This window comes from Trichoplusia ni, chromosome 10 (genome assembly GCF_003590095.1).
Source record: "Trichoplusia ni isolate ovarian cell line Hi5 chromosome 10, tn1, whole genome shotgun sequence".
NCBI classification, from domain to species: domain Eukaryota; kingdom Metazoa; phylum Arthropoda; class Insecta; order Lepidoptera; family Noctuidae; genus Trichoplusia; species Trichoplusia ni.
The window spans coordinates 12,420,131-12,444,555 of NC_039487.1; the positions used below are offsets into that span (position 1 = coordinate 12,420,131).

General features: G+C 36.1%; 1 protein-coding gene across 10 annotated transcripts in view; it reads right to left on the reverse strand.

Moving 5' to 3' along the window:
- LOC113498269 overlaps positions 1 to 24,425 on the reverse strand; it is a 92,100-nt gene that overhangs the window by 38,146 nt on the left and 29,529 nt on the right. For 5 of the 10 annotated variants that reach the window (XR_003400971.1, XR_003400969.1, XR_003400968.1 and 2 more), the window contains exon 1: positions 22,566 to 23,449. The exons of 3 other annotated variants lie outside the window; for them this stretch is intronic. Coding sequence is in view for 1 of the 7 variants with exons in the window: in XM_026878224.1 (XP_026734025.1) it covers positions 875 to 917 (43 nt within the window). In the remaining 6 variants the exon portion in view is untranslated. Of the gene's footprint in view, positions 1 to 864; positions 918 to 22,565; positions 23,450 to 24,425 lie in introns of those variants that run through there. 2 more of the 10 variants (XR_003400972.1, XM_026878224.1) reach the window with 2 other exon arrangements.

The following is a 24,425-nucleotide window of genomic DNA, read 5'->3' on the forward strand; positions in this document are numbered from 1 at the left end:
TTTATTACTTTCTAAATAAATATTACAGATGAATTTAATATTTCACGTTCGAATCGGAGAATTAGAGTGTTTTCATTCGTATTTCACCTAGTTCGGCGGCAGAGGCTTCCTACTTAGTATGTTAGATGTAACATGTAATAGTTGTAAGTTTTTCAGAGCTGTATTTTTGCGACAATAAATTATTATTATATTATTATTTAAAAATACCCAGCTAGATTATCTGATGTTACAAAACGTGTCTTTGCCTGTACACTCCATATGACGATGACAAAGACAACATATTGTCAACTAAGGACGACATATTGTTCAGTAGCTGTGACTACAATACCAAGAGGACAGTACCGTGCATTAGGTGTTGGTCGTGTGACAAATCATAAATGATTATAATATGCAGCGTATGATTACATAAGAGCTGATTACTTTACGCCATGTGCAGTATTGTGAGGGAGATGAGATCATGAGTGAATCATTTATTCGTTATAATGTTTTATACTGTGTGTTATTGTAGTCCTACTCGGTTTAGAGGCATTGGCCTTGTGAGTTCAGATGTTAGGGTACCATTTCAACGATTAATTGAAGGTAAGGAATGATTAGTAAAATTAAACTTGTTGACTAATCATTTATATAGTGGTTTCTTAGGTTTACGCGAATGTTAGACATTGAAATGAAACTACTTTTCGCGATAAAATCCGTAAAAGTAGTTAATCATTTATAATAAAAAGTTGCAAAATAAATTGTGTCTATATCAAAACGATAACATTTTGACAGTAATTAAAATAAAAAGTGATAAATCTGTTATCATTGACCATAATATTATTCATCAGAAATCTAAAAATGTTTAAATTAATATAAACTCCATATTTCATTTACTTACGAGATATCACCAACTAAACTCCAAAACTCATCAATTAGCTTACCTGAAAAAATACAAAAAACTATTAGTACAAATTGCCTTTAAAATAAAATAAAATTACAAGTATGTTGCCATTTTAAATTGTTTCAATGTGACTAACACACATGTACATACATGTTCTTAGGTATTTACAAGTAATTCATTTGAATTACCTCCGAATGTAGCAATGTTAGGAAAAAAACGTATTCACGTATAGTTTAAAATACGGCCAAGGATAGCGACGAAGCCGAGAAACATGTCGTAACAAAATTGTATTCGTATATAATTTACAAACAATTAAATGTGAACCGGCAGATCAAAGATAAACATTATATGACAATAGAGAGGAAGGTTGTTCGTAATCATCCCAAAAGTCATCCCTCTTCAAAAACATTGATAAGAAATTAAGACGAAAATATTAAAGCGGTAAAAGATTCAAAGATATCACAGACCCCGATATAATTTAAAGAAATATATTTTTGAATGTAATTCTGCATGAAATTAATAGAAAATGCAGATATATTGAGGTAGATATTGGCTATTGACTTGGCTTTCTTTGTGTATTTTAAAACATATTAGATCTAAACTATTTTGTATTGCAATTCGAAATGTTGTGGACAATTGAAAAACTTACAATTCCGCAATAGTCGCAGTACTTCGCTCCCCTTAAAAAACCCGATCGCGATTCGTTAACCATTGAAAAGTTGAAATAGTTCTCGATGGCGTAGGTATCGAACTGAGGAAAACCAATAAAAGCCAAGTCATCGGTAATAATTGCCGCTCTCGGCAATCGGTGGCGAGGGGAAGCCGGCAGGAAAACGACGGAAATCAAGATATAATTCAATAAAGAGTTTTAATATCATGGTTTAGAACTACGTCTCATTAAATACAAGTTATGATAAATATCAAAGATAAAGTGAATGAATGAATAAAACTCTTCAAATGTATTTGCGAGTTAATTTTAAATGAGTCGCCGAATTCATTTAAAAGGAATAATCTGAATTGAGATGAAAGATTACATCTGACTTCAACAAAGGACGAAAGTAAATATAGAGCGTTTAATTACAACTTTTTCACTTCATACAAATATTTGAAGAAAACCTTTTTTAATGAAAACTCTTTAGAGCAGCTGAATCACAATATTTAAAAGAACATTCCATTTTTAATACAGCTTTATAACTTGCAAATATAACCTATAATCATCTATAAACTCCGTCAGCGACCCGAAGACCAATCAGTCGGTTTCATATACACAAATGTATGTGTGGAAGAAAATTAATAAGATCTAAGATGGCGAAAGTCTGTGGCTAGAACCGGCTAGGGTGCTTGGTTAGTGTGCTTTATTTTCTTAATTCAGTAGAAATACCCGTTTTATGGTGTAAGTAATATACTCTGCTAGTATGGCTGTATAAGGCAGTTAGCTTTACTCGTTGTTTTAAAAAAGCTTATAATGACGTTTCATTTTTTTGCGAGAAACTCACTGAAAACTAACGAGTCGACTTTATAGTATTAGCAATTAATAAAAAGAGATGTTGACACAACGTTTGTAAAGTTACCAAGAGTCAGAAGAATGAAAATACAAGTGACCTATATATTTGTGAGATTAAGCAAGTAACCACTTGCTTATTTATTTATGATCTGTCTGTCAGTACCGCAGCAATATCTGTAATCATACCAGTTCCTGCATCAGCTTGATCCGACACAGCTGGCCGAACACGTTCTGTTTGAACAACAAACTTGCCGCTATTACGTTGAGAAACCTCGCCAATGTTACTATTGAGGATACATCCTCATCCATCTATATTATTACTTCAAGTTTCGGGTTTGAATTGAACTCAATCTAAATAATGTACGGTTCGTGACAGAACTATCGCAACTTAATATTACCATATAAATAACACCGCAGCTACGTTTGTTATGTAAAGATAAGAGTGCTTTTAATGACATAAAATATCGTCAACCGTCCAATATACATATTTACCCTACGTTTTTTATAATTACAATCTTAAATCTTTTATTATGACTGTGGGCGCCCAACCTGAACCACAAAATACGACACGACATATTACTTTTATTTTTTAACGTTAGGGGACTTAATAAAGGGATTTTCCAAAACAAAACCATGAGGGGTTACAATGGTTTGGAGCATTCCTAGAAACATTGTTTAATAATTCAAGATAAAGCTTTTTCAAAATACGAGTTGATGAATTATGTACCAAGTGTTTACCCTATTTTGGAAGCAATAAACAATATTAATAGTACAAAATTAGCTCTACAAATTTATTTGACCAAAAAACCTGTAAGGTATATCTGGTTCCAATTGAATATCGATTCCAGTGAGGCTAGATCTAGGGCTAAGTGCGGCGACTAACGAGGGAACACTAAAACGGATTACCAGCCAGGCCTGGCAATAATCAATAGCAAGCACGCTGAGGTCAGCTTTAAGGACCTACCATTTAATTGAAAGCTCTGGAAAATGTTATTTTAAAATTCTCTCTAAAAACAGTCGTTGGCACGAATTGATTCGGGTAAGCTGGGTTACTCTTTCTGGAGCATACAAATTAAGTTTTATAGAAAATGCGGCACTTTTTTAAAACGGTTTTTTTTTGTGTCGTCTAATCTATAAATTGGTACTGCAAAAGCTCTGAGTTTCAAAATTTCAAGACCATTTAATACTTTATGCCTGTTTATTTTCAAGTTTAATTTAATTGTTCGTGAACAGATGGGAGGAAACGAGATAGATCAATATTGGATAACAAAGCAAGCTGAAGTCAAAACATCTGTACAATGTACCACGACTCAGCCTTACTTAACACTAACTTGACAAAGTGGCAACTTCAGTACTGAATTGATTGCACTTAGCGACTCTCCGCTAGTTCTCTACATCTTTACTTTTAATTACTATAGAGTTGATATTTTTATTTATCACAAGATTACGGTCTACGGTCTTACTTGATTGAAACTATGATATCATCCTTGTTGACTATTAGAAATCAACGAGAATAAATGGAGAAAGCATGAATTCTATCTCAGTTCTGATTTTAAAGGCTTAAACAGAAACAAGTTAGTTTATCAAGTCCAGTTTTTCAACAAAAAACTTGAAAATATTTTCAAATAATCAAAAAACCTTGAGCAGCCTTACACGTGGAAACATTAGTACATTTCTTCTTTGAAACGGGAAGAATCTTTATGTATTAACGTACATCCCTGGTAGACCCATTGACTAAGTGCATTGTGGTGAGAGCCACCACATTGCTAGATTGGATTTAAATTTATTGCTTTCAGTGGAGAAATTCATTGTGCGGATTGTGTCCGCTCCCGGCCCGGGTTAGTTATTATGATTGGTTTCTTGGTTTCGTCCAACATTGTACGGAATGTCGAGAGTTTAGCGCCCTAGGCATCACTTGAGTATAGTTGGACCTGGAGATTTCAGCAGTACATCCATCATGATGCTAAAAATATTACTAATTTACCAGTTACACTTTGAGTGAATATTGGTATAAATGTATGACAAAAATAACTACTACATTACGCAATGTAAACAGCGAGGGTACATAATAAAGTATAGTCCATTATTTGAAATCAGATAACGTCGGCGGAATATTTACCTCATCACAGTAATGCACAATGGACGATGTTATCGCGTGGCCAGTTGATGAATGCCTGTTAAATACACACAGACCTGTGCTCAAACTGATATACTGGCTAAATATAGGCGTCTTAATGAACAGAATACGAGTTTATCTTTAGTAGTCTAATCTGATCCTATTATTAGAAATGAGTTAGGAAAGAAAGAGTTTTTAGATGCTACAAAAAATGGGAAATAAAACTTATTATACTAAGCGTCAAAATAGCAATAAAACATTAAATTCAAACACTAAAATCTTTCTACAATTAGATTTTATATTTTAATGTAGAAAAAGTTCGGCTGGCGTTCGTCCAGACACGGCGATCATGAACAACTGATATAACTTCATGAATGAAGATCTTATCAAAACTTCTATTTTAAGTTTATTAAAACTGTAAATTGCAAATTGCCAGAACGATAGTAACGTCCAACTGACCTCAAAACTTAACTTAGTATTAATTCAAACCAGACTTTGCTATTCCAATTTAAATACAAATGCCGGACGTTGGCAACATAGTCGCAATCTTTTCAAAAGGTCACAAGAACTCGATTTTATTATGGACATATAAAAGGGAGAATTAAAAATATCAATTCCAGGGAAAGTCCGCACATCCATTAGTGTGAACAATGTCTCACAAGATAAATACGTCGCTCCCTCATGAATCAAACAGAAACCCATTGCGTGTGGTGCTGGAGAAAAACCCATGAAATCGTCGTGGAACACAAAGGGGGCGGGGCCATCAACAATGGCGGACAGTTACACAACGCGCTTGTTGAGCTGCACTCGACTACTAATATTATCATAATTATGAGTCTTACTCTTCATACAATTTTAAATTTACAAAACCTTTAAATAAATGTTAACTGGTCTTAAATTCTTAGGATTTTCTTGAAGTGACGATGCCTACATCAAAAAGAGACTTATGCTAATCGTATCAATAGAAATTTTGAACTTCAAAGATGAGAGAGAATTCTTTTCTTAGCCAATGGGATAAATTCAGTTTTTCTGAGCTTACATTAGTTCGTGATTCCATCGACAGACGCACAATAATTATTCAGTCATGTTAATGATAGTTCTGTCGAGTTCGACGTGTGCTGTAACCCGTATATCTTCGGTCGTGTAAACTGCGCATGCTCGGTGCACATTCCTGACGTCATCGGCCCGCATAGCAAATGTGTGTCGGTATGTGTACTGGCTCTACATAGCATCGTACATATTTTTTTATTGTTGAAGCGTTCTAGAATCATCAATGTTAGTGTGCACTTTGGTAAGGCAATATTTTATTTGTGCGGAATAAGGCTCTTTATTATATTCTAAAGATGTACCGCATACCTAAGAAAGAATGCATTTAGACCACTTTCACTACTGTTAGGCGACCCTGGTGATGAAGATCCTAAAAGAGCAACCTATAAAAGATCATTAGAAACAAGCAATCGCCTAGTATACTGTATCCACTAGTGTATTAACAGTTTACTAGACGAGTAATGTCATCGGCCTTGTCGGCAAAACGCTGGATACAGTAGTGTCGCCACACCGCTGTCCTACTAGGCACGTTTCCTGCTAGGGACGTCATTCAGACCAAAATAGACGGTTCGACGACCGACCTACAATATTTTATGATCACCTGTGACTGAATACTATTTTACGAGCGTAAACGGTTTCCCTCGCATTACGGTGGCTAGTTTCAGTTTTTGCAAATACTTTCGATACAAAACTAAATACAAGGTGACATTTAGACCTAGACAAAACAAATATTATGCGTCTGTGTGTTTTCGAAGTGGATTGCACTTGACGCTGACGTAACTAAGCCCTATTTATTAAGAAACCACTTATAACATTTACAATAGAAACACTCGACTGCGCAGAATAGATAACGCGTCTGACACAAACAAACATCGCAGAGGTTCAACAAAACATGTCATTCTCAAAATAGGCGTCTATCAGGGATCTATCGCACATCCTCAAACCTATACAATACGAGTTGCGTTACAGTTCGCTTCCTCATTTATGGCGTACACGAGGAAACAAATCAGTGAGCACGGATAAGGGTCTGTGACAAACACGACGTTACTAAGTCGGTACCTCGGCTACACTCATCACTTCAGCCCTTGAGACAAGAGATTTATCTCGGCGATTTCGACAGTGGTGAAAAGAGTATCGCATCACTCCTATATTTGTTTTCAGCAAGTATAATTCATTAATGAAACTTCTAAGGAGCTTGGAGTTATCGTTCAAGGGCAAAATAAAACTTGAATAAACAATGAATGAACCATTAGGTGACATGGAAGCGTCGGATGTGTAACTAATTTCGTCAAGCCTACGGTAATGCGATAAGCAGTAAATCTGAAGGGATTTGCGAGAACGGATGTAGCGGATGTAGGGAATTGTTGAAACGTACGAGATGATACGGGGACTGGTAATGCGCTGCCGAGATTATGTAATATTGGAGGAATATTGGCATAATCACGATTCACACGGGTTGCCGCACTATGCTGATATGGGACTTCATATTCTTTTATTATGGTAAGTGGGAAAACGGTTGCTTTATACGTTATAGCGATCATGAAAAATAGTTTCGTAGGCCGAGTATCCAGGAAACATTTAACCTAACATTCTTGGTTATCTCTTATACGTACGTTAGGATACTCGGTTATTATTATTTGTGTGACGTTGCCACCGTCATTAGGAAGTCCTCGGCGCTCGCTGTAACAACATGCTTAGCATGGAGCGTGTGTTAATGTATCATTAGTGGAACGAGGCGAGCTCTAACTGACGTGGAGCTAGAACCTGTCATATTAACGTGACTGGGATGTTACGAAACATCTAGTAAAATAAACAAAGGTTTCATGATTACAGCTGCAATTTTAAAAAACTAGCAAAAGATCTCAAAAATCGAAGACTTCTAAAAATATATTTTAATGTTGTTCATTTATTACGTATTAAGGCTTTGAGGTTAGAAACTATGATAATACAATTGTTATAGATTACGCGAATATGATATAGTGAAGTACCTACACTCAACCGATTACTATCTAAGAAAAGAACATTTGTTTCATTCATTTGCAACGCAACTCGGCTTCGAACATAAATAAATCTTAGTCACTAAATATTGTGCAATACGAAATCAAGTAAATAAGTGTCATTTAAAATTACGGCTTCCTTTCTAGGTAGACAAGTGAATACCCGACATGAGTTTTGATTTGATAAGGGCTGATTGAAATATTAAATACCTACATCTATATCTATAGCTTTCGAAATAAAATGAGTACAAAAAATCACGCCCGTCTCGACCTTATGATTAATTCGATTCTATCAAAAGTAGTTTTATCAATATTTCCTGAACGTAGTCAGAATAACTCCTAAAACAGAATAACCAACATGCGAGTGACACATCCCTCGATAAATGTTGAATTGAAATTGAAAAACAATAAATTTATTACGTTAATAACCGCAAGCAGGTGATAGAATCTATAAAGATATTTATTTAAAGACACAATAGCCACTTGACTTTCAAAAAAATCTTTCACAATTGTGTTATCAGCTATTGTCTCGTATCATATGACGCGATAGCCTAGTGGGTTACTGACCGGATTTGTTTATACGGGATATAGGTTCAGACGGGAGGAATTTGACTTTGTATGATATCGACATTATCTGTCTTATTTGGGACTGATATGGTAGAATACCAATGTTTATTGTAAATAATGATAAAACATGTACGCTTTGTATAAGATACGCGTCACGTTGTTTGTCCGAGATGGGCTCCTAAAATGCTTAACCGTAATTAATCAAATGCACTCGGTGTGTAGTTTGATCAAACTTGAATGATAAAGAGCATACTTATTAATCCAGACGGTACAAAGTTCCCCAAGTCCGCTAGTAGACTTAGCAAAAGCCTTAGAAAAAGATGTGAAGACTAAAGCTAACAGCAAGATGAAGTCATTATTTTGTTTGAAACATTTGATATCAGATATTACGAGCAGGTACCAGTTACGCGTTATCAGTGGCCATCAGACGTTAAGTGTGATCTTAAACAAATGTCATTAGCAGCTGTGTATTTGCTGAGAACATGTGGAGTAGCGTCAACGCACCGGCAAGGCAGCGCGGCCCGCGGCGGTGCGGCGCGCGGCGGTGTCACGGGCCATCGAACCGACTTATCTCATTGGACACCCACTTTATTGACTTTTTTATCCGTCTGAGTGCTTTGTGAAGTAAATTAAGGTTTTTTATATCCTTTTTAATACCAGTTTTAAGTTATAAGCTTAAAAAAATTGAATACCTGCGAAATTAATGTTTCGGCGAGCGTACGACGGACTTAAGAAAAATTGCAGTCGATTTTCCCAGAAAATATATTCTTCAAGTAATAAGTATCATGGCATAAATTCACGTGAAACATGACACTAATAAACAAGCCCTCTTCCTCACCTTTGTTGAGAACACAATTAATAAGGAAACCTTAAAATACAGGTGGGACCCGTGAAGGACGGTGAGCTGGAGCTAAACAATAACTTAGGACAGGCTATAAATATCGGAAAATTTTAAAAGACTTATGTAAAAGCCTGAAATATTGGCTTTTAGGAACAACTGGTTTTATAAGAATAACAACCAATCTACTAATTAAGCAATTAAGTGAAGATATGGGTTCATGTTGAGCTTGTATAATAATTAATAAGGGTCACTATTTATTACCCGCATTTTATTTGCTACAAGCCGTACACCCATCTTTATGTTCTCATCAACTTCAAAATTCATTAATTTTAGAGAGACACGCAACGCAAGCAAAATATTATGTTTTCTCGTAATACTTAAATTTGAAGGGTTGTCTGTTGTAATAAAAGTTTTATGGGAGTTTTTACTATGGTAACCGTTGCTGGAAGTAAATTAAAAATTTCACAATGACAACATAACTGTTACTCTACTTTTGATGCCATTGTTTTAGATTCAGACATTGTCTCAGATTTGTGTCCTCAGGTTAAAGAAAACTTCACAATATTTCAATTACATTTTAAAATAAATTAACACAAAAGCCAGCCCAGGACCTTGTATTTGTTTACTCATAATGAAAACACTACTTTGACAGGACTTAAAAAGACGCGATGACCCCTGAGTTTGTCTCTTCTCAGGATAATCATTTTAGAATATCGATTTTTTGAGACGTAATTAATAGTGATAACATTTAAGCTATTTGCAGAATAAACTAATTCATTACTATAAGACTATTTTAACCGGCAATATTTATTTACAGTTGAAATAAGCGTTTAGAAAGTTTGCAAGACTAAGTGCGAGGGAGCTGAGTTGCGTGGTCGCATGATCCTTTCTAACGTAATGTGAAAGTGACCACAAAGCATCTGTAGATGGTCATTAGAGAATTTTGACAATCATTACTATTAATCAAGACATGTTATATAACTAGAAATGCCTGAATCATATGGATGGTTTACCTTACCTAGCAAATACGCTTTCCATTTTCTGTCAATAAAAGAGAGAAGACCAACATATCTTGACCCCTATTAACATATCTATAGAACAAATTGACGTCTATTTATTTCAGGTAATCCTTTTACAGACATTTTACGACTTCCTAAATCCAAACAAACAAGCCAGAAGCAAATAAAACGCATTTCTGAACGAAGTGTGTCACCGAGGTCGTTCGCACAGATTCGGGTTTTAGACTTATCAAACGTTACTATATTATCAATATGGAAATAAATAATACGTCAGAGAACAATGTAATAATCTTATCAGTTTTATTGTTCCGTATCTTAATCATTTTGATGCATACAAAAATAACTTTTGGTACAACTACAAAAAGAAGACAACTGACAAACAAATGTGTCTTTCGCATCAGGTATTTTGCTTTTGACGTACAAAAAAAAAGCAAACTCTAAGTAGAGTCAAATTTAAAAATAAACATTGTATTAAAACACTCATACACCAATAAGAAACCATCACCCCAATACTTAGACGTATACAAACCTGTCATTCAGAACCCGGAGCACCGTACAACACAATTCAATTCAAACATATAGGTGTATCTTATCTATGAACCCCATATCTTCACGCTACTCTACGTCACAAGGGTAGACAGGTAGTAAACAATGGAAGCCTTCATATATGACAATGATATCTCGACATGAACTGACTGTTCACACCAGATATTAGACAGACAAGCGCTGAAGTTTGTCGGAGATAGGGGCCGACGAGGTATTTAGAACGTCTTCAATATGTAATAAAAGAGCGAGACGAAGAAATACACGGCGTAAAGAGGCATCCCGCTTATACGACAGCAACAGTTTTATTTTATAGAGGTGATAGGTGTTAGAGCCAATCAAATACATTTTAGGAAAACTTTATGTCCTGTGCGTATAATAAACTATATCCAAAAGAAAAGACGTGATAACTTTTAGATAATTAAAATAATTGGTTCTGATGAAAAAACAGTTTTATATATTCTGAAAACTAACAATCATCACTCATGAGAATTCAACTGTGTAATAACTTTAATGAAAATAATAACAACAACACTATAACAACGCCGTACAAAGGTATTACATTTGTTTTTATATTCATGATATTGCAGTTTATTCTAGAGGAAAAGTTCGTAATCCCTGTGCTAGCTAAATAAATGAGTTCAGTGACTTGTAATGAAGGTCATGTCCGAGACAAAACTTTACCAAGAAGCGTGACCAAACAAACCTCGATATTATTCAGGTCTAACTCATAGAAATGTTCAGACAATGCAATTAATGGGTCACTAAATCACAGACAGGGTGCTTTGGAATGGTCTACGAATATAACTAAGTTTGTTACAGGTATTCAGACAGCTCTAATTTAGAATGATCAGGTAACATTCAGCAAATTCGCGAAACGATTTGCGGAATACTAGCATTACATATAAGCTCTCTATCTTATTAAGCAAATAGCACAAATCGGCTTATATGTGAACCATTCCAACATGTGGAACGTTGACCCACAGCCACATTTGGAAATCTTACAAATACACAAACGTTGTCGCAAACTGGATTATTCGCGCGTGTCCCAACTCCCGGCTAAGTGAGAACCGCACTTAACCGGTATCGGAATTGTATGGGCCGCCATTTTGTCACACCACGCCATTTATTACTGAATATTGCATCCTAACAACTAAGTCGACTTCATAACTGAGAGACGGGTATTTGTATTGTATTATGAGTACTTTGACCCAAACAAAGCTATAAAGCCGTGTAAACACATAGATAATCAAAACGTCAAGTGAAGCTTACATTTATATATTTGTTGAAAATTTAAAATGAGATGAATTATAAATTGAAGAGTTTATAAATGTTTTGGTGACCTCGAGCGCGGCCAAAGCGTAGTTTGTCTGAAGCCAGAGATCTTTTAAAAACAATCCAAAAATACACTCGCTAACTGGCCTCCTGTCGGCCAGTCAGCTACTCGATACTCGTTCAGATCTAATTATACCATAACTGAACTCAGCCCTTACATACGTATAAAACGTCGATCAATAGTAATTTATAGTTGACAAACGTTTGAACTATAATAGCAAGTGATGAACAACCAAAATAAATATGGAATATTGAGTAATTTGCTAACAGTTTGAGTGAGAGAGGTTTCCGAACAACTACTGCTAACAGTAAATTGAGTAGTAATTTGTTTTAGCTTCGTCTACTCTTCTTTTTTATAGCGGTAACTGAAATTTATCGTCTGTAAAAATTTCAAATCTCTAGCGATCACGGTTCATGAGATACAGCCTAGTGACGGACAAACAGTGATGCCTCAATAATTGGATTTCGTTCTTGACCTTTGGTTATAAAGCCCCAGAAGAAGTCATTTTTATAATGGTAAAAGCTCTTAGTGACTACAAAATACTACAAATAATATATCTGTCTCATATCGAATACATAAAGAATGATGAACTATTACGGAAAACCATTTTACTTTCCTATAAGGAATGCACATAAAAGGATCCACTGTATCGTATTGTCAGCTGCTTCCTGAATCATTTTACAATAATATCCGCATTCGTTTGCCACGCGACGTCAATTCTTTTGTGGATTGTGGTATCGACGATTCAAAGATATGACGTAGCTTCCCGAATGCTGCCCAGCCCAAACGTATTCTTCTGCTCGCTTCCTTCTCGAAGTTGTGTCGCCCCAGTTGGATGGTTTGGCCAAGATATATGTATTCTTGCACAACCTCGAGAGCAGCGCCATTTACGACCACGGGTCTCGGAAGAACAAGGCCATTGTACATGACTTTAGTTTTATTTAGGTTCATTCCGAGACCCACACGTCGCGAAGAATCGCTTAGGCCGTTAAGCATCAGCTCCAACTCCTGCAGAGATTCCGCCATGATGACTATGTCATCTGCAAATCGCAGGTGTGAGATGTACTGACCGTTGATGTTCAATCCCCGTCCTTTCCAATCAAGCGTTTTAAAAACGTCCTCCAATGCGTTTGTAAACAGTTTCGGAGAGATTACGTCTCCCTGTCTTACTCCTCGACGCAATTGGATTGGTTTTGTGCTCCGTTCTTGTACTTGAACGGTCATTGTCGCGGCCTTGTACAAACACCTCAGCACCTCGACATATCGGCAGTCCACGAGACATCTCTGCATGGATTCCATCACAGCCCAGGTCTCGACGGTGTCGAAGGCTTTTTCGTAGTCCACATACGCTAGGCATAGAGGTTGATTATACTCCTCTGTCTTCTGTATAATTTGCCTTAGCGTATGTATGTGGTCCACGGTGCTGTAGCCTTTTCGAAACCCGGCCTGCTCCGGTGGCTGGAAGTCATCGAACTTTTGGGCGAGACGATTCGAGATAACCCTCGAGAACAGCTTATACACATGGCTCAGAAGTGAAATGGGGCGGTAATTTTCAAGCCGCGTATTATCGCCTTTTTTGAAAAATAATACCACCACGCTTCTGCTCCATGCCTCCGGTGTTATGCCAGTATGGATGACGGAATTGAAGAGCTTAACAAGCTCTGTCAAGACAGGTGTTCCACCTGCCTTGAGCAGCTCAGTGGTTATTCCGTCATCTCCCGGAGCTTTGTTGTTGTGTAGCTGTCCGAGAGCTATTCTAATCTCACCCATGTCAATGTCGGGAAGCTCGTCTGTAAGGTGGCGTGTAAGTCTGGCTCGTGGGTCATCCGCGCTGTGTGCTTGGGGCGGGCTCGATTTTGGTGAGTATAAGTCCCCATAATACTTTTCGACTTCAGCGAGTATCTCTGGCTTCGAGGTAACGGTAGTACCACAATCCCTTAAGACCAGGGTCTTTAACCAGTGCGTCCTACCCGTAATGACGTATGGAGCTGAAACGTGGACACTCACCGTGGGCCTGGTCCATAAATTCAAGGTTGCTCAGCGTGCGATGGAGAGAGCGATGCTCGGGGTATCTCTGGTGGATAAAATTCGTAACGAAGTCATCCGCCAGAGAACCAAAGTTACCGATATTGCTCGCAGAATCAGCACGCTGAAGTGGAAATGGGCCGGCCATGTCTGCAGACGGACAGACGGTCGATGGAGCAGACACGTGTTAGAGTGGAGACCACGTTTAGGCAAACGTAGTGTAGGACGTCCTGCGGCACGATGGACCGATGATTTGAAGAAGGTGGCTGGCAGCGGATGGATGCGGGTTGCCCAGGACCGGGATGGTTGGCGCTCTTTGGGGGAGGCCTACGTTCAGCAGTGGACGGCGATAGGCTGAGATGAGATGAGAGAGATGAGAGAGATAAGGAATGCACATAAAAGGATCCACTGTATCGTATTGTCAGCTGCTTCCTGAATCATTTTACAATAATATCCGCATTCGTTTGCCACGCGACGTCAATTCTTTGCAAAATGTTGGTAAATTAAACTCGTAAGTATACGAATCCATTTTGTTTGCGGGGCGAGCGGTTCGCCTTGAGCTGCGCCGGCGCCGGTCGGCCTCCAGCGCGCCACACTTCAGTACACAGCGAATTCAACCTTTTTATTGTAGTTGTCAACGCACTCGACGAATTTAATGCATTTATATATAACAGTGTCATATACGAAAACATAACCAACTATTCAATGATTACTTATACAGTTTTAAGTACGTAGGATGGATTTCACGCCAATTGATGGAAGCCTTAAAATGAGTAATATATTAGGAAAGATATTAAATCAAACAAACTGTTAAAAATAAATCAAATTAAATGAAAATCTTTCAATAAAACGCAAAACTTGTCATCAAGTTGTTCACCTTATAAAATCGATTTATGTATTTGTATAACGACAGTCCAATGATCTTTAAAGCATTTAAGCATACAAATGCAGGTTTTAAAACGGTACAGAGAATAAAAAAAAATATAAAAAACCAATCAGGTAACTAAATATCCAGTAACGTGTTAAAAAATGCGTTTCAAAAAACATATTATGGATAGTAAAAACTACTTGAGTTGAATGTTTGACAGTTTAGACAGCAGTAATTGTTATCGAAACTAGAATTTAATAAATAGTCCTGACGCAAGCGCCTTTGGACCACTGTAAAACGTATGAACTATAACAATTTTTTTTTATGTCTCGCCTTTTACCTATCTAACGCAGAACTGTAGACAAATCTATACTATAAGATGTAAGAATGTTCTCGGTAATAATTACCGGTGTGTAGGAGTTTGTTTGTGTTTCATATTTAATCAACTATACCGAAGAGTGTGTCGGACGGCGATGTTGTTTTGAGTCTTACAAGTCAGTGTAAACCAAATTTATTTTTACAAAAAATAGCTCTACATTTGCAAAACACAACACCGCAAGTGTGGCAGCTACCATAGCGCGCTACAAACATGTCAACTGAGAGTTAAAAAGATAAGTGCGTCGGCGCAACTCCGCATCCGGCGCAAGCGCACCTACCACTAACGCTTAAACTAATATTATTGCAGGTGTGGAAGAGAGACGCCGCTCTACATCGTGTATAGTGCTGTCTCGCTTTTAAATCTGCAATAATATTACTGTAAGATGTGATGGTAGTCGGTCTGATTCACGCAGAACAAAGACTATAAACAAGATCGATCGTTTATTTTCGTAGCTTATGGTCGCGACAAATGATGTGTGCGAAGTTTGTGGATGAATGATTTTAAAACCAGTTTAGGATGGGTTGATTGATTTTATACCGGATATCGTATGTCGATACGGTTAATATCTCGTAAAAATGTACCCAGTAGAGTGACTTCCCGATTATAATGCTCAGAAATGTACGGGATGTGGGGAGCCAGTCTTAGCAGCAGTTGATTTGAAAGAAAAATATTTTTCACTATTTCAGAACACTAATTAGTTTTCATTCATGTTTTGTTAATATCAGCGCCTTTAAGAAGTTTAATACAGAAATTTAATTAATTTCAACTAATCAAAGCACCTTTCATACTTAATCATGTGTTCTGTGATAGAAATTGGTAATTAACGAAACGGTCGCATGCACAACTAAAGACGTGCTTTTTACTTTGAAGCATTTTTGGCAATGGCAATATCCTCTTTAATAATGGATTCGGACAATTATCAATTCACGATAATCAGGTAAATAACATAACTATATGGTTCAGTAGCCGAGCATTTCCTCTGCGTGCGGTTGCCATACAATCACGGCTGAACTGCGCAGTAATTACTTCACACTCAAGGTGACAGGCGCTAATTACGTACATTACATAACATCCTAGCTAATAGATTTAATTGTGTTGGATAATAATATGTTTGTGTCTTAGGACCGGAGACAAACAGGCTTAGAAGATGGTAGATGTTAACTCTAGGACAAAGAACGCCACATCAAAGCTGGGAAGAAGAATTAACAAAGGTAGAGAAATTTTCTCTACGGTGAACGAAATTTAAAATAGTAAAAATTAGTTCTTTACAACACCAGAAGTGATGTAAGCTGTATTCTCCTTTACCTCACACTATATTCTTATTTTGCCAAACGTACGTGCGAACATAGCACTTCATGCACTATGCCAACATAAAAATCATTATAGAGTGAACTGTCCAAATGTCTCACAATAGGGGCAAAATTCTTTTTCGCTCTCTAAAGATTAAACAACATCCCCTAAGACTGTAATAAAGGATCTTAAAATTCTGCAAGCGTATCTTCACCTAGTCGGTGTTGTAACGTGACCATCTGCATGCAGTAGTGACGTCAGCAGACCGGTTCCGGGCCGGTCACCTTTGTTTTTGGAGCAGAAACATGACCTATACGTACCTGAATCACTTAAACACTCTCGATTTCAAGACCCTTTTTTGCTTGTAATATAGAATTTGATTTTTCCTTTATAATTTTCTGTGTGTTATTGTTTCATAATGATTATCCTGTAGTTTAAATTTGATTAAAATGGGCATGCGTTGTTTGCGAATAGTTCAATGTTGTTCTTAGCATTTCATTTAATTTTTGAACATGTCCGAGTTTTGACTTTTCATTTTGATCAACAAACATATCCCTATCAAACTACTTCTGTATCCCAGTTCATTGTATTTAATACAAGGTTGATATAGTTTTTACATTAAGCAGACCCCTGATATCTGATATAACGGACTATGATACTGCACATTGTAAGCCCTACTTAAAAATAAGGTTATCGAAATACGATTAATTATTCGTAGGTAAAATAAATTCAAAGATACCCTTCCGTAGTTCCGAACAAAAACATTAAATTAAAGTTATAAATAATGAGAATGTCATAAGGAAATTATAAACAAACCAGTTATAGTTTACATAACTACACTGGACATGAATAATAATTATAATTTATTTTATATTAGTTACAGGAAAACTTAAGTTGCAATTAAAAACATGGCTAATAATAATTGAGTAGCAACTGATTATTTACCTACGCGTAATTTAGCTATCAAATGCTCATCACGGTGGGCCAAAATCACCTGTAACGAGAGAATTCATCAGCTACGTGGCACCGTGCACCGTCTCGCTGTAGTGACACCATAAGAGATGAAGTTTGGACTTCTGAGGATCTACCACCATGTCTTAAAGTAATTTTATGATGGTTGTGTAAGCGAGACAGCGTAATAAACAACGTAGAGCGCCATCTCTCTTCAACACTCGCATTTATTTTCACCGTGTACTTCTTTCAGTACAGACTTTAGTTTGTTTTGTTTTCATATCCACAGAGGCATAGCTTCGTTTATCGTTTTTATTCCTATTTTTTATTTAATGTGGGAATCAAAGAACCAATTTAGGGGGAATTTCAGGTATCAATTGGGGTTTTCAGATACCACTTGAGGTTACACATACACTGCTTATCGCATGACTTTGATATTGTATTTGTGTCGTACCTATTAATATTGTTATTTTAAAGATATACGACACTTGGACTTTTTATAATTTGTAATTAATGTAAATATAGGCTATTGACTCATTTCCAAAGATACTGCAATGATAAACTTGTATAATTAGCACAGATATTATCAGTTTTAGAAAAGATATGAGAATGAATTATTTAGTTCTAGCTCTAGATTAAATTAAAAATCAGACTAGCATTTTCATAACACGCTGCGTACAATTGAAATAATTGAGAATTTCTCCTTAGACTATAAATGTCATTCAAATTAATCGATATCTAGGTTTAATTTTAAACTGTCATTTTTCAAGATCATCTACATTCTGTATTCATGTTCAATCGGTAATTTATCTGACCATCCCTCTAGAGAGATTCGTAATATTACAGAAAATGATCAGAGCAAAGTGAACGTACAATCATTAGCTATAGGAAAGTCGGCACGAGCTAGCAACAATAAACATGAAGCAAAACGGCGGAACAACCGGTCCGGGGCAGGTCCGGGTTCGATACCGGTCCGGTCACCGACTAGTAACTAGGGATTGTTGTGAAACTACAACTGGTTTAGACCATATTAAATCACTTGAATCAATTCTATACAATCTGTATAGTGCATTTTATATATTTGAAGATAATAAAACTGTCTGTTGCTACACACGACATCTATTCCACACATTATGATAATTTCGGCAATAAATGTAGCGGTGAATGTGCAATAATCTTGTGATTCTAGCTCGTTTGGTGCAGGTTAATCGATTTGGTGTGTTCAGATCAAATCTATGATTTTATCGAGACTTCATCTATCGATTAGGATATCATTTGTATTAATGACTCGCTATATTTTATCATATAGCACTATACGTTGTGAAAATGACTCATAGTGATATCGCGAGGTTTTGTTCCAAATGATGGAAAACGGCAACAGGTTCATATTTTCAAATACAAAAACTGTAAATAACAACATGATTGAACAGCTCACAACACATTAGTGGGGTTACGCTAATCAGACCGTAATTTTAGCATTGAAATCGTTAATTAGGCCTATTGTGTTCTAGAAACGACAAAATGTAATGAATATACAAAACAACACACCTTAATTAGTACGATTACCTTATTTTGATAAGGTTCGTATTGATCTGATAACGTATCCTTTGTCACAGTAATCCAAATTTGAAGCTTATACGAAACACATACGTCAGCGCTTATTTACATTCTATTCACGAAACTTCTTAGAATATATCAAAAGAATCAAAACACACGCGACTAAATAATATATATTTATTTCGTTTTTATATGTCGTAAACTACTTTTAACAGAAAAATCTTGGCAGCGCTTTTAATACTTGTTTATTCGATTTTGCGACAAATACAATAGAGGATTCCCTTGGGAACCTAGGACACGTCCTTAGAAATACCCAAAAATTCTTGCAAATTGAGTGAGATACATCAATTCTAATTTCCTAGTACACCAGCACTTTCCAGAACACCCGCAACTAGAATTATCTACAAAAACAAGCGATATCTTCTAGATTTCATAACACAAGATAACAGATGCATACATCACGTAAAGAATGAAAGTGTCACAAACAAACCCTTATCAACGCACACAGGGAAAACAACTTTATTGCGTGGAGATAAGATACGTGGCGAGCGAACGAAACAACTTGTTTTCAACAATACAATATAAGTAACAACAAGCCGGTAATTATTGGACTGTTAGAGTTAATTAAGATAGTGTAACGATGTTTACACGACTACACTCCTCTGGGTGTTAAGAAACAAGAATACTCGTAATCATTGGGAAAAATCCGCTGCGATAATTATCTCTTCTGGGAATACTACATCTTTGGTATTAACAAATCATAAAAATAATGACGTTGCGGATAATCCATGACATCCCCAATCAAAAAAGATTATAATGCTCTATATCAAATAGAATTTAAACAACGGTGCTTAAACAATATGTATAAATAAAACAGTAGTTTTGCCATAATGAGACACGCAGACACACAGACACATAGGCGAAGATGTTTTAATATCATAAGCATAGACAACGGATACTGCACATGGCCGCATGATGGGCACAATAAGATTTAGAAAATAAGGAATAATTTCCATTACTTTCACAGCAACATAGGCAACAGGTAGACATCAGGTATCTCCCCGATTGATCGATCGACACATCAACGTCGTGTGTGTTGAGAAATAGTGAAGTAAGTGTTGCAATCTGATACCTAGTCAGTCGTCACGGTGCGCTCCTACAGTTAGTCAGTCAATTTCTTCATTTACAACTTTATGAAACTAAATAAACTTGTATTTGAATAGCGCTAAGTAGCACCTTTTGATGTTCAAAATATGAGAAAATACATCACTCATATTGGCCACCCAATCGAAGTACTTCAATTTAATACCTTTGAGTTTTTATTATGCTAAGTTTATAATGAATTCTGGATATGATTAGAACCAGTATCTAATAAAATTAATTGTTTAATTGCTTGAATTCCCAAAGACTTGAATAAAGTGAGTTTGAAGACGTCACGCCAATTACTTTAACTCTACAATCTACATTATATTATAAACACCCATTATGTCCCTATTCACATAAAACAATCGCAAGAAAAACAATGATGTTTTTGATATATTCATCAACACGCTATATTATTCAGTTGGTCGACGTTCATTTAAATATCACTTCAGTTATGTATAACTTAACAATTCATTGTTGAGTGGGCATTATATGAAACACAAAATGGTTGATGTCAAAAGCGAGCCAAGTTCAAACTTTCGTGGAAGATTTGACATCTAAATGGTTATGCTAATATAGCAGTTTAAAATGATTAACCTACTTTAAAACTTGTTATTAACAGTTTGAATATTTTCTCATATATTTAGAAATGTGCATTTACTTATATTTGTTTAAGTAATTAACTTTTAACCTTAGTTTCTATTTTTGTAGAGATTTCGCCTATTACTGCAAATATGTCAACAGTTAACCTACGATATTTGGGAATTATTGATTTCTGTCGACTTCCTAGACCTATCAGCACAATTGAATTTATATTAAAATAATATAATGTTTTACATTTCAAGTCTAGCATACAATTAAGCAGGTTGATAAAATGCAACAATCAGTATGCTAATTTGATACCCACTGGAGCGCAGCCTTACAATAATATTAAATAACGGCTGTTTGAATTAACTTGCCTGTAATATTTATTATAGCCGAGTTGTTATACTTTCAGAGCTAAAATTGTATGAAAATAAGGCATAACTGTACCGCGGTACGTAAATATGTAACAGTACATTAATTATTCAGAAATTATATAGAGAAAGTATGTTTGTTCGCTAAATCACCCAGACTTGGCTCTTCTTATAAAATAAAAAGTATTCACTACTTATCATCAAACTCTATAATAATATTACAATATGGAAGGGTCGACGAAACTAGGTGCTGTCCAATATAATCTGACCATCAAAAAGTGCTACTAAGAAGAATAATTTGAATAAATGACTTTTATTTTTTTATTACAATAATATCTTTACCAATTAGCTACACCAATTTCAGTGAAGCTATACATAGAGCCAACTCAGACTCCAAAACAGGCTACACCTAGAAAATGTATCCACGAGCAAAAGCAGGTATCCAGCAAATACACTTGTAAACCATTATATCATGAGCTATTACTAAAAACACGTCGTTATTACAAGCCCATCATAAACTCTCCATTACAAGTCACATCACCACATATTCTTAGCCGCATTGTCTGACTCACTTTCAGTGCGAAAGCACTTGTTATTTGAAGTAGGAGATATCATGAATAACACGACACTCAATAGATTACATAGTGTAGACATAACATGTGTATGTACGTATATACATACATATTTAATAAGTGACGTGAATATATACTTAATGTAGAATGTACTCGTTACTTAGCAACGCTTGGTTACACACCGTGAGTGATGAACAAGTAATGGGCCTTAATGTCATCACAGTTACGATGAAGATATTAAAGACATTTGGTAATGTTTGGGGCAATCGATTTCAGTCCTTGACAGTCTTTAACAATGTACTAGACGATTACTGTATAGACTATAAATATGATAGAAGTACAACAACTATCTCTAAAGTTTTACCTATTTTAATGTTTAGCATTTAAGTTAAAAACAGTAAACGGTTATTTATTCGATGTCTAAATATAAGAGTGCATATAACTATAATAAAATACATTATAGTACTTTTAATTTAAGTACGCAGTAGTAAGTAGGCTTTTAATATGATGATGTATGCAACGATGCAGTACCTAATATAAAAAGATAATTTCTATTCTAGGAGACAGTTAGTCATTTTCTAATCACTTCGGGTTTGGGGAAAACCCAGTTACGTAGACCAATGAAATACATATTAGTGCAAACGCACGTAAAGAAATAGAATGGGAAATTACTACAGGTAATATCCTACAATAATAGTCGCCATGAGAATGTTTTACCTTTCTGAAACTAAAGTAACCGGTTTATTAAGGAGAAAAGGTTTCCTACGTTGGGGGCCTGCATACTAAGTAGCTTGGAGACATATTTAACAGAAATAATGTATGTTTGCCTGTGCTGTGCTGTGACATGTAGCAATAGCTGTACGTAGTGTCCAACACATAGGCCTGCAGAATGTGCCATACGACGACTATAAAAACATACCAGCGGCCGGCGAGCCGACAGCGGAGCCCAACAATAACAAATAAGACAATTGACATACCTATTTCTTTTCTGGTATAATGTCTCTGCTCGTCATTGTGCGAATTCGTCGTACCGAACGCCTGACCCATCTTTATATCACAGCACTGAGATCACAATTGAAAATAATAATATAGAAAACAATGACAATCAGCTGATTACACTGTACGTAATACGTTTGTACGCATGCGCGGGCTCATATCACGGGAGACGTGCGCGCCCCGCGGCGTCTCATACAACACTGGGGCTAGTGCACAGGCTCACGGCGTGCGAGCGAGACAGGTGACCTGTGACCGATAAGCTCCTCGGTGACCTACATACTGCTGGGTGCGAGCGACAGGGACGGCAACAGCCCAAGTTGCACAGATGCACGCAGACACGGTCTGTTTACATTCTGGGTACCGCAAAATGGCTATCGGCTGAACGTCTCAATTCTCAGAGATTTGGCTGAAACGCTAATACGGTGTATTATGCTTAGCCTAATTCACGTCAGTGCTTTGTTAACTAAAAGTAATATTTACAGTTTCTACGAAAATCTAAACTAGCGCAGTATATACGAACTTGAACGTTTCTTGTGAAATAATCTGTAAAACAAAACAAAAAGGAAACACTTGCTTAATGCTAAGGTCACAAAATGGTGATCGAGAGCCATTTGCTCTATTTCCAATTTAGGTTAAATTGTCTGGGTTCAGTGACGCAATTCCAAAAGACAAAAATAAAATCTAGGAAAATCTGATTCCTGATAATTGCTAGGGGTCCAGCCCACGATACCAAAAGATTAGGTATACATAAAGTGCTTGTCAGCAAACCAGCACCCGAAAAAGTATTTACACTGTGCTCTCAACAAAGCATAAGTACTTAATAAAATTACCAAAACAATTTCCTCAGCCACAACGCCCACAACTCAAAATATAAATGGCTTTTAATAAACATCAAGCTATCTAATTGTATTGGCAATTAGACTTAAGGTCAACGTCTAAACTCTTCGAGTTGGCACCGAGCGTCACATTTCGTAACTTAATGACACAAGGCATTTATGCGCCAAAGCCCTTGAACGTTGAGAAAAATCTGTCCACATAAACATTAAATATTAACATAAGTCTGCTAGCAATAATGTTGCAAAAAAAAACAGATGACTGTGATTTCACATATGGCAAACAAAGAATACATAAAATATTAAAAAAAAATGAAACGAAATGAAGGCTATGTGTTTGACGACACGAAGAACCCTAGAGAATATTATTTTTCTAGTTATCTTTTTTTCAAATCGTCTACAAAGAGTCGTTCTTATCAACCAAGCTATAAACAAATTACAACTGATAATATTTCGCAAACATCTAGCCTCCCTAATAACAATGAAAATGCAAAATTAAACAAAGCACTATAACTGAAAAACATAAAGATATCAGCTCCATTCTATGAAACAGATCACAAGTTTATCGGAAAAGTTCCGACTTATATCCCAGTTGGCAGACTTACTCGTATTCTATGGAAACAACTTTCGATAGATCCATTAACATTAAGCTTAGCCTTGACATGTTACGAATGACGTCAAACACAAATCTTGAAGGGAACTCAGATCAATAGCAGTAGTAGAAATATTCAGTTGAACCCAATATCTTTACTAGATTCCATCCATGACCTTGGTTACTGTTCGTCTATTGTCCGTATTTTTCTCTGCGTAATATTTCAGGACAAACAAAGCTTTAATCTCTTATCAATTCCAGACTCAGCCATCTCTTTTCTAAATCTTATCTAATCCTTAATTTGTAACCAAAGCAGGTTTTGTGAGGTACTTTCTTATCCATCAGCTTAACAAAAAGCCAATATGTACGTCGCATTTGAGAAAAATTTGAATGAAAATCACGAACGCAAAAAAAAA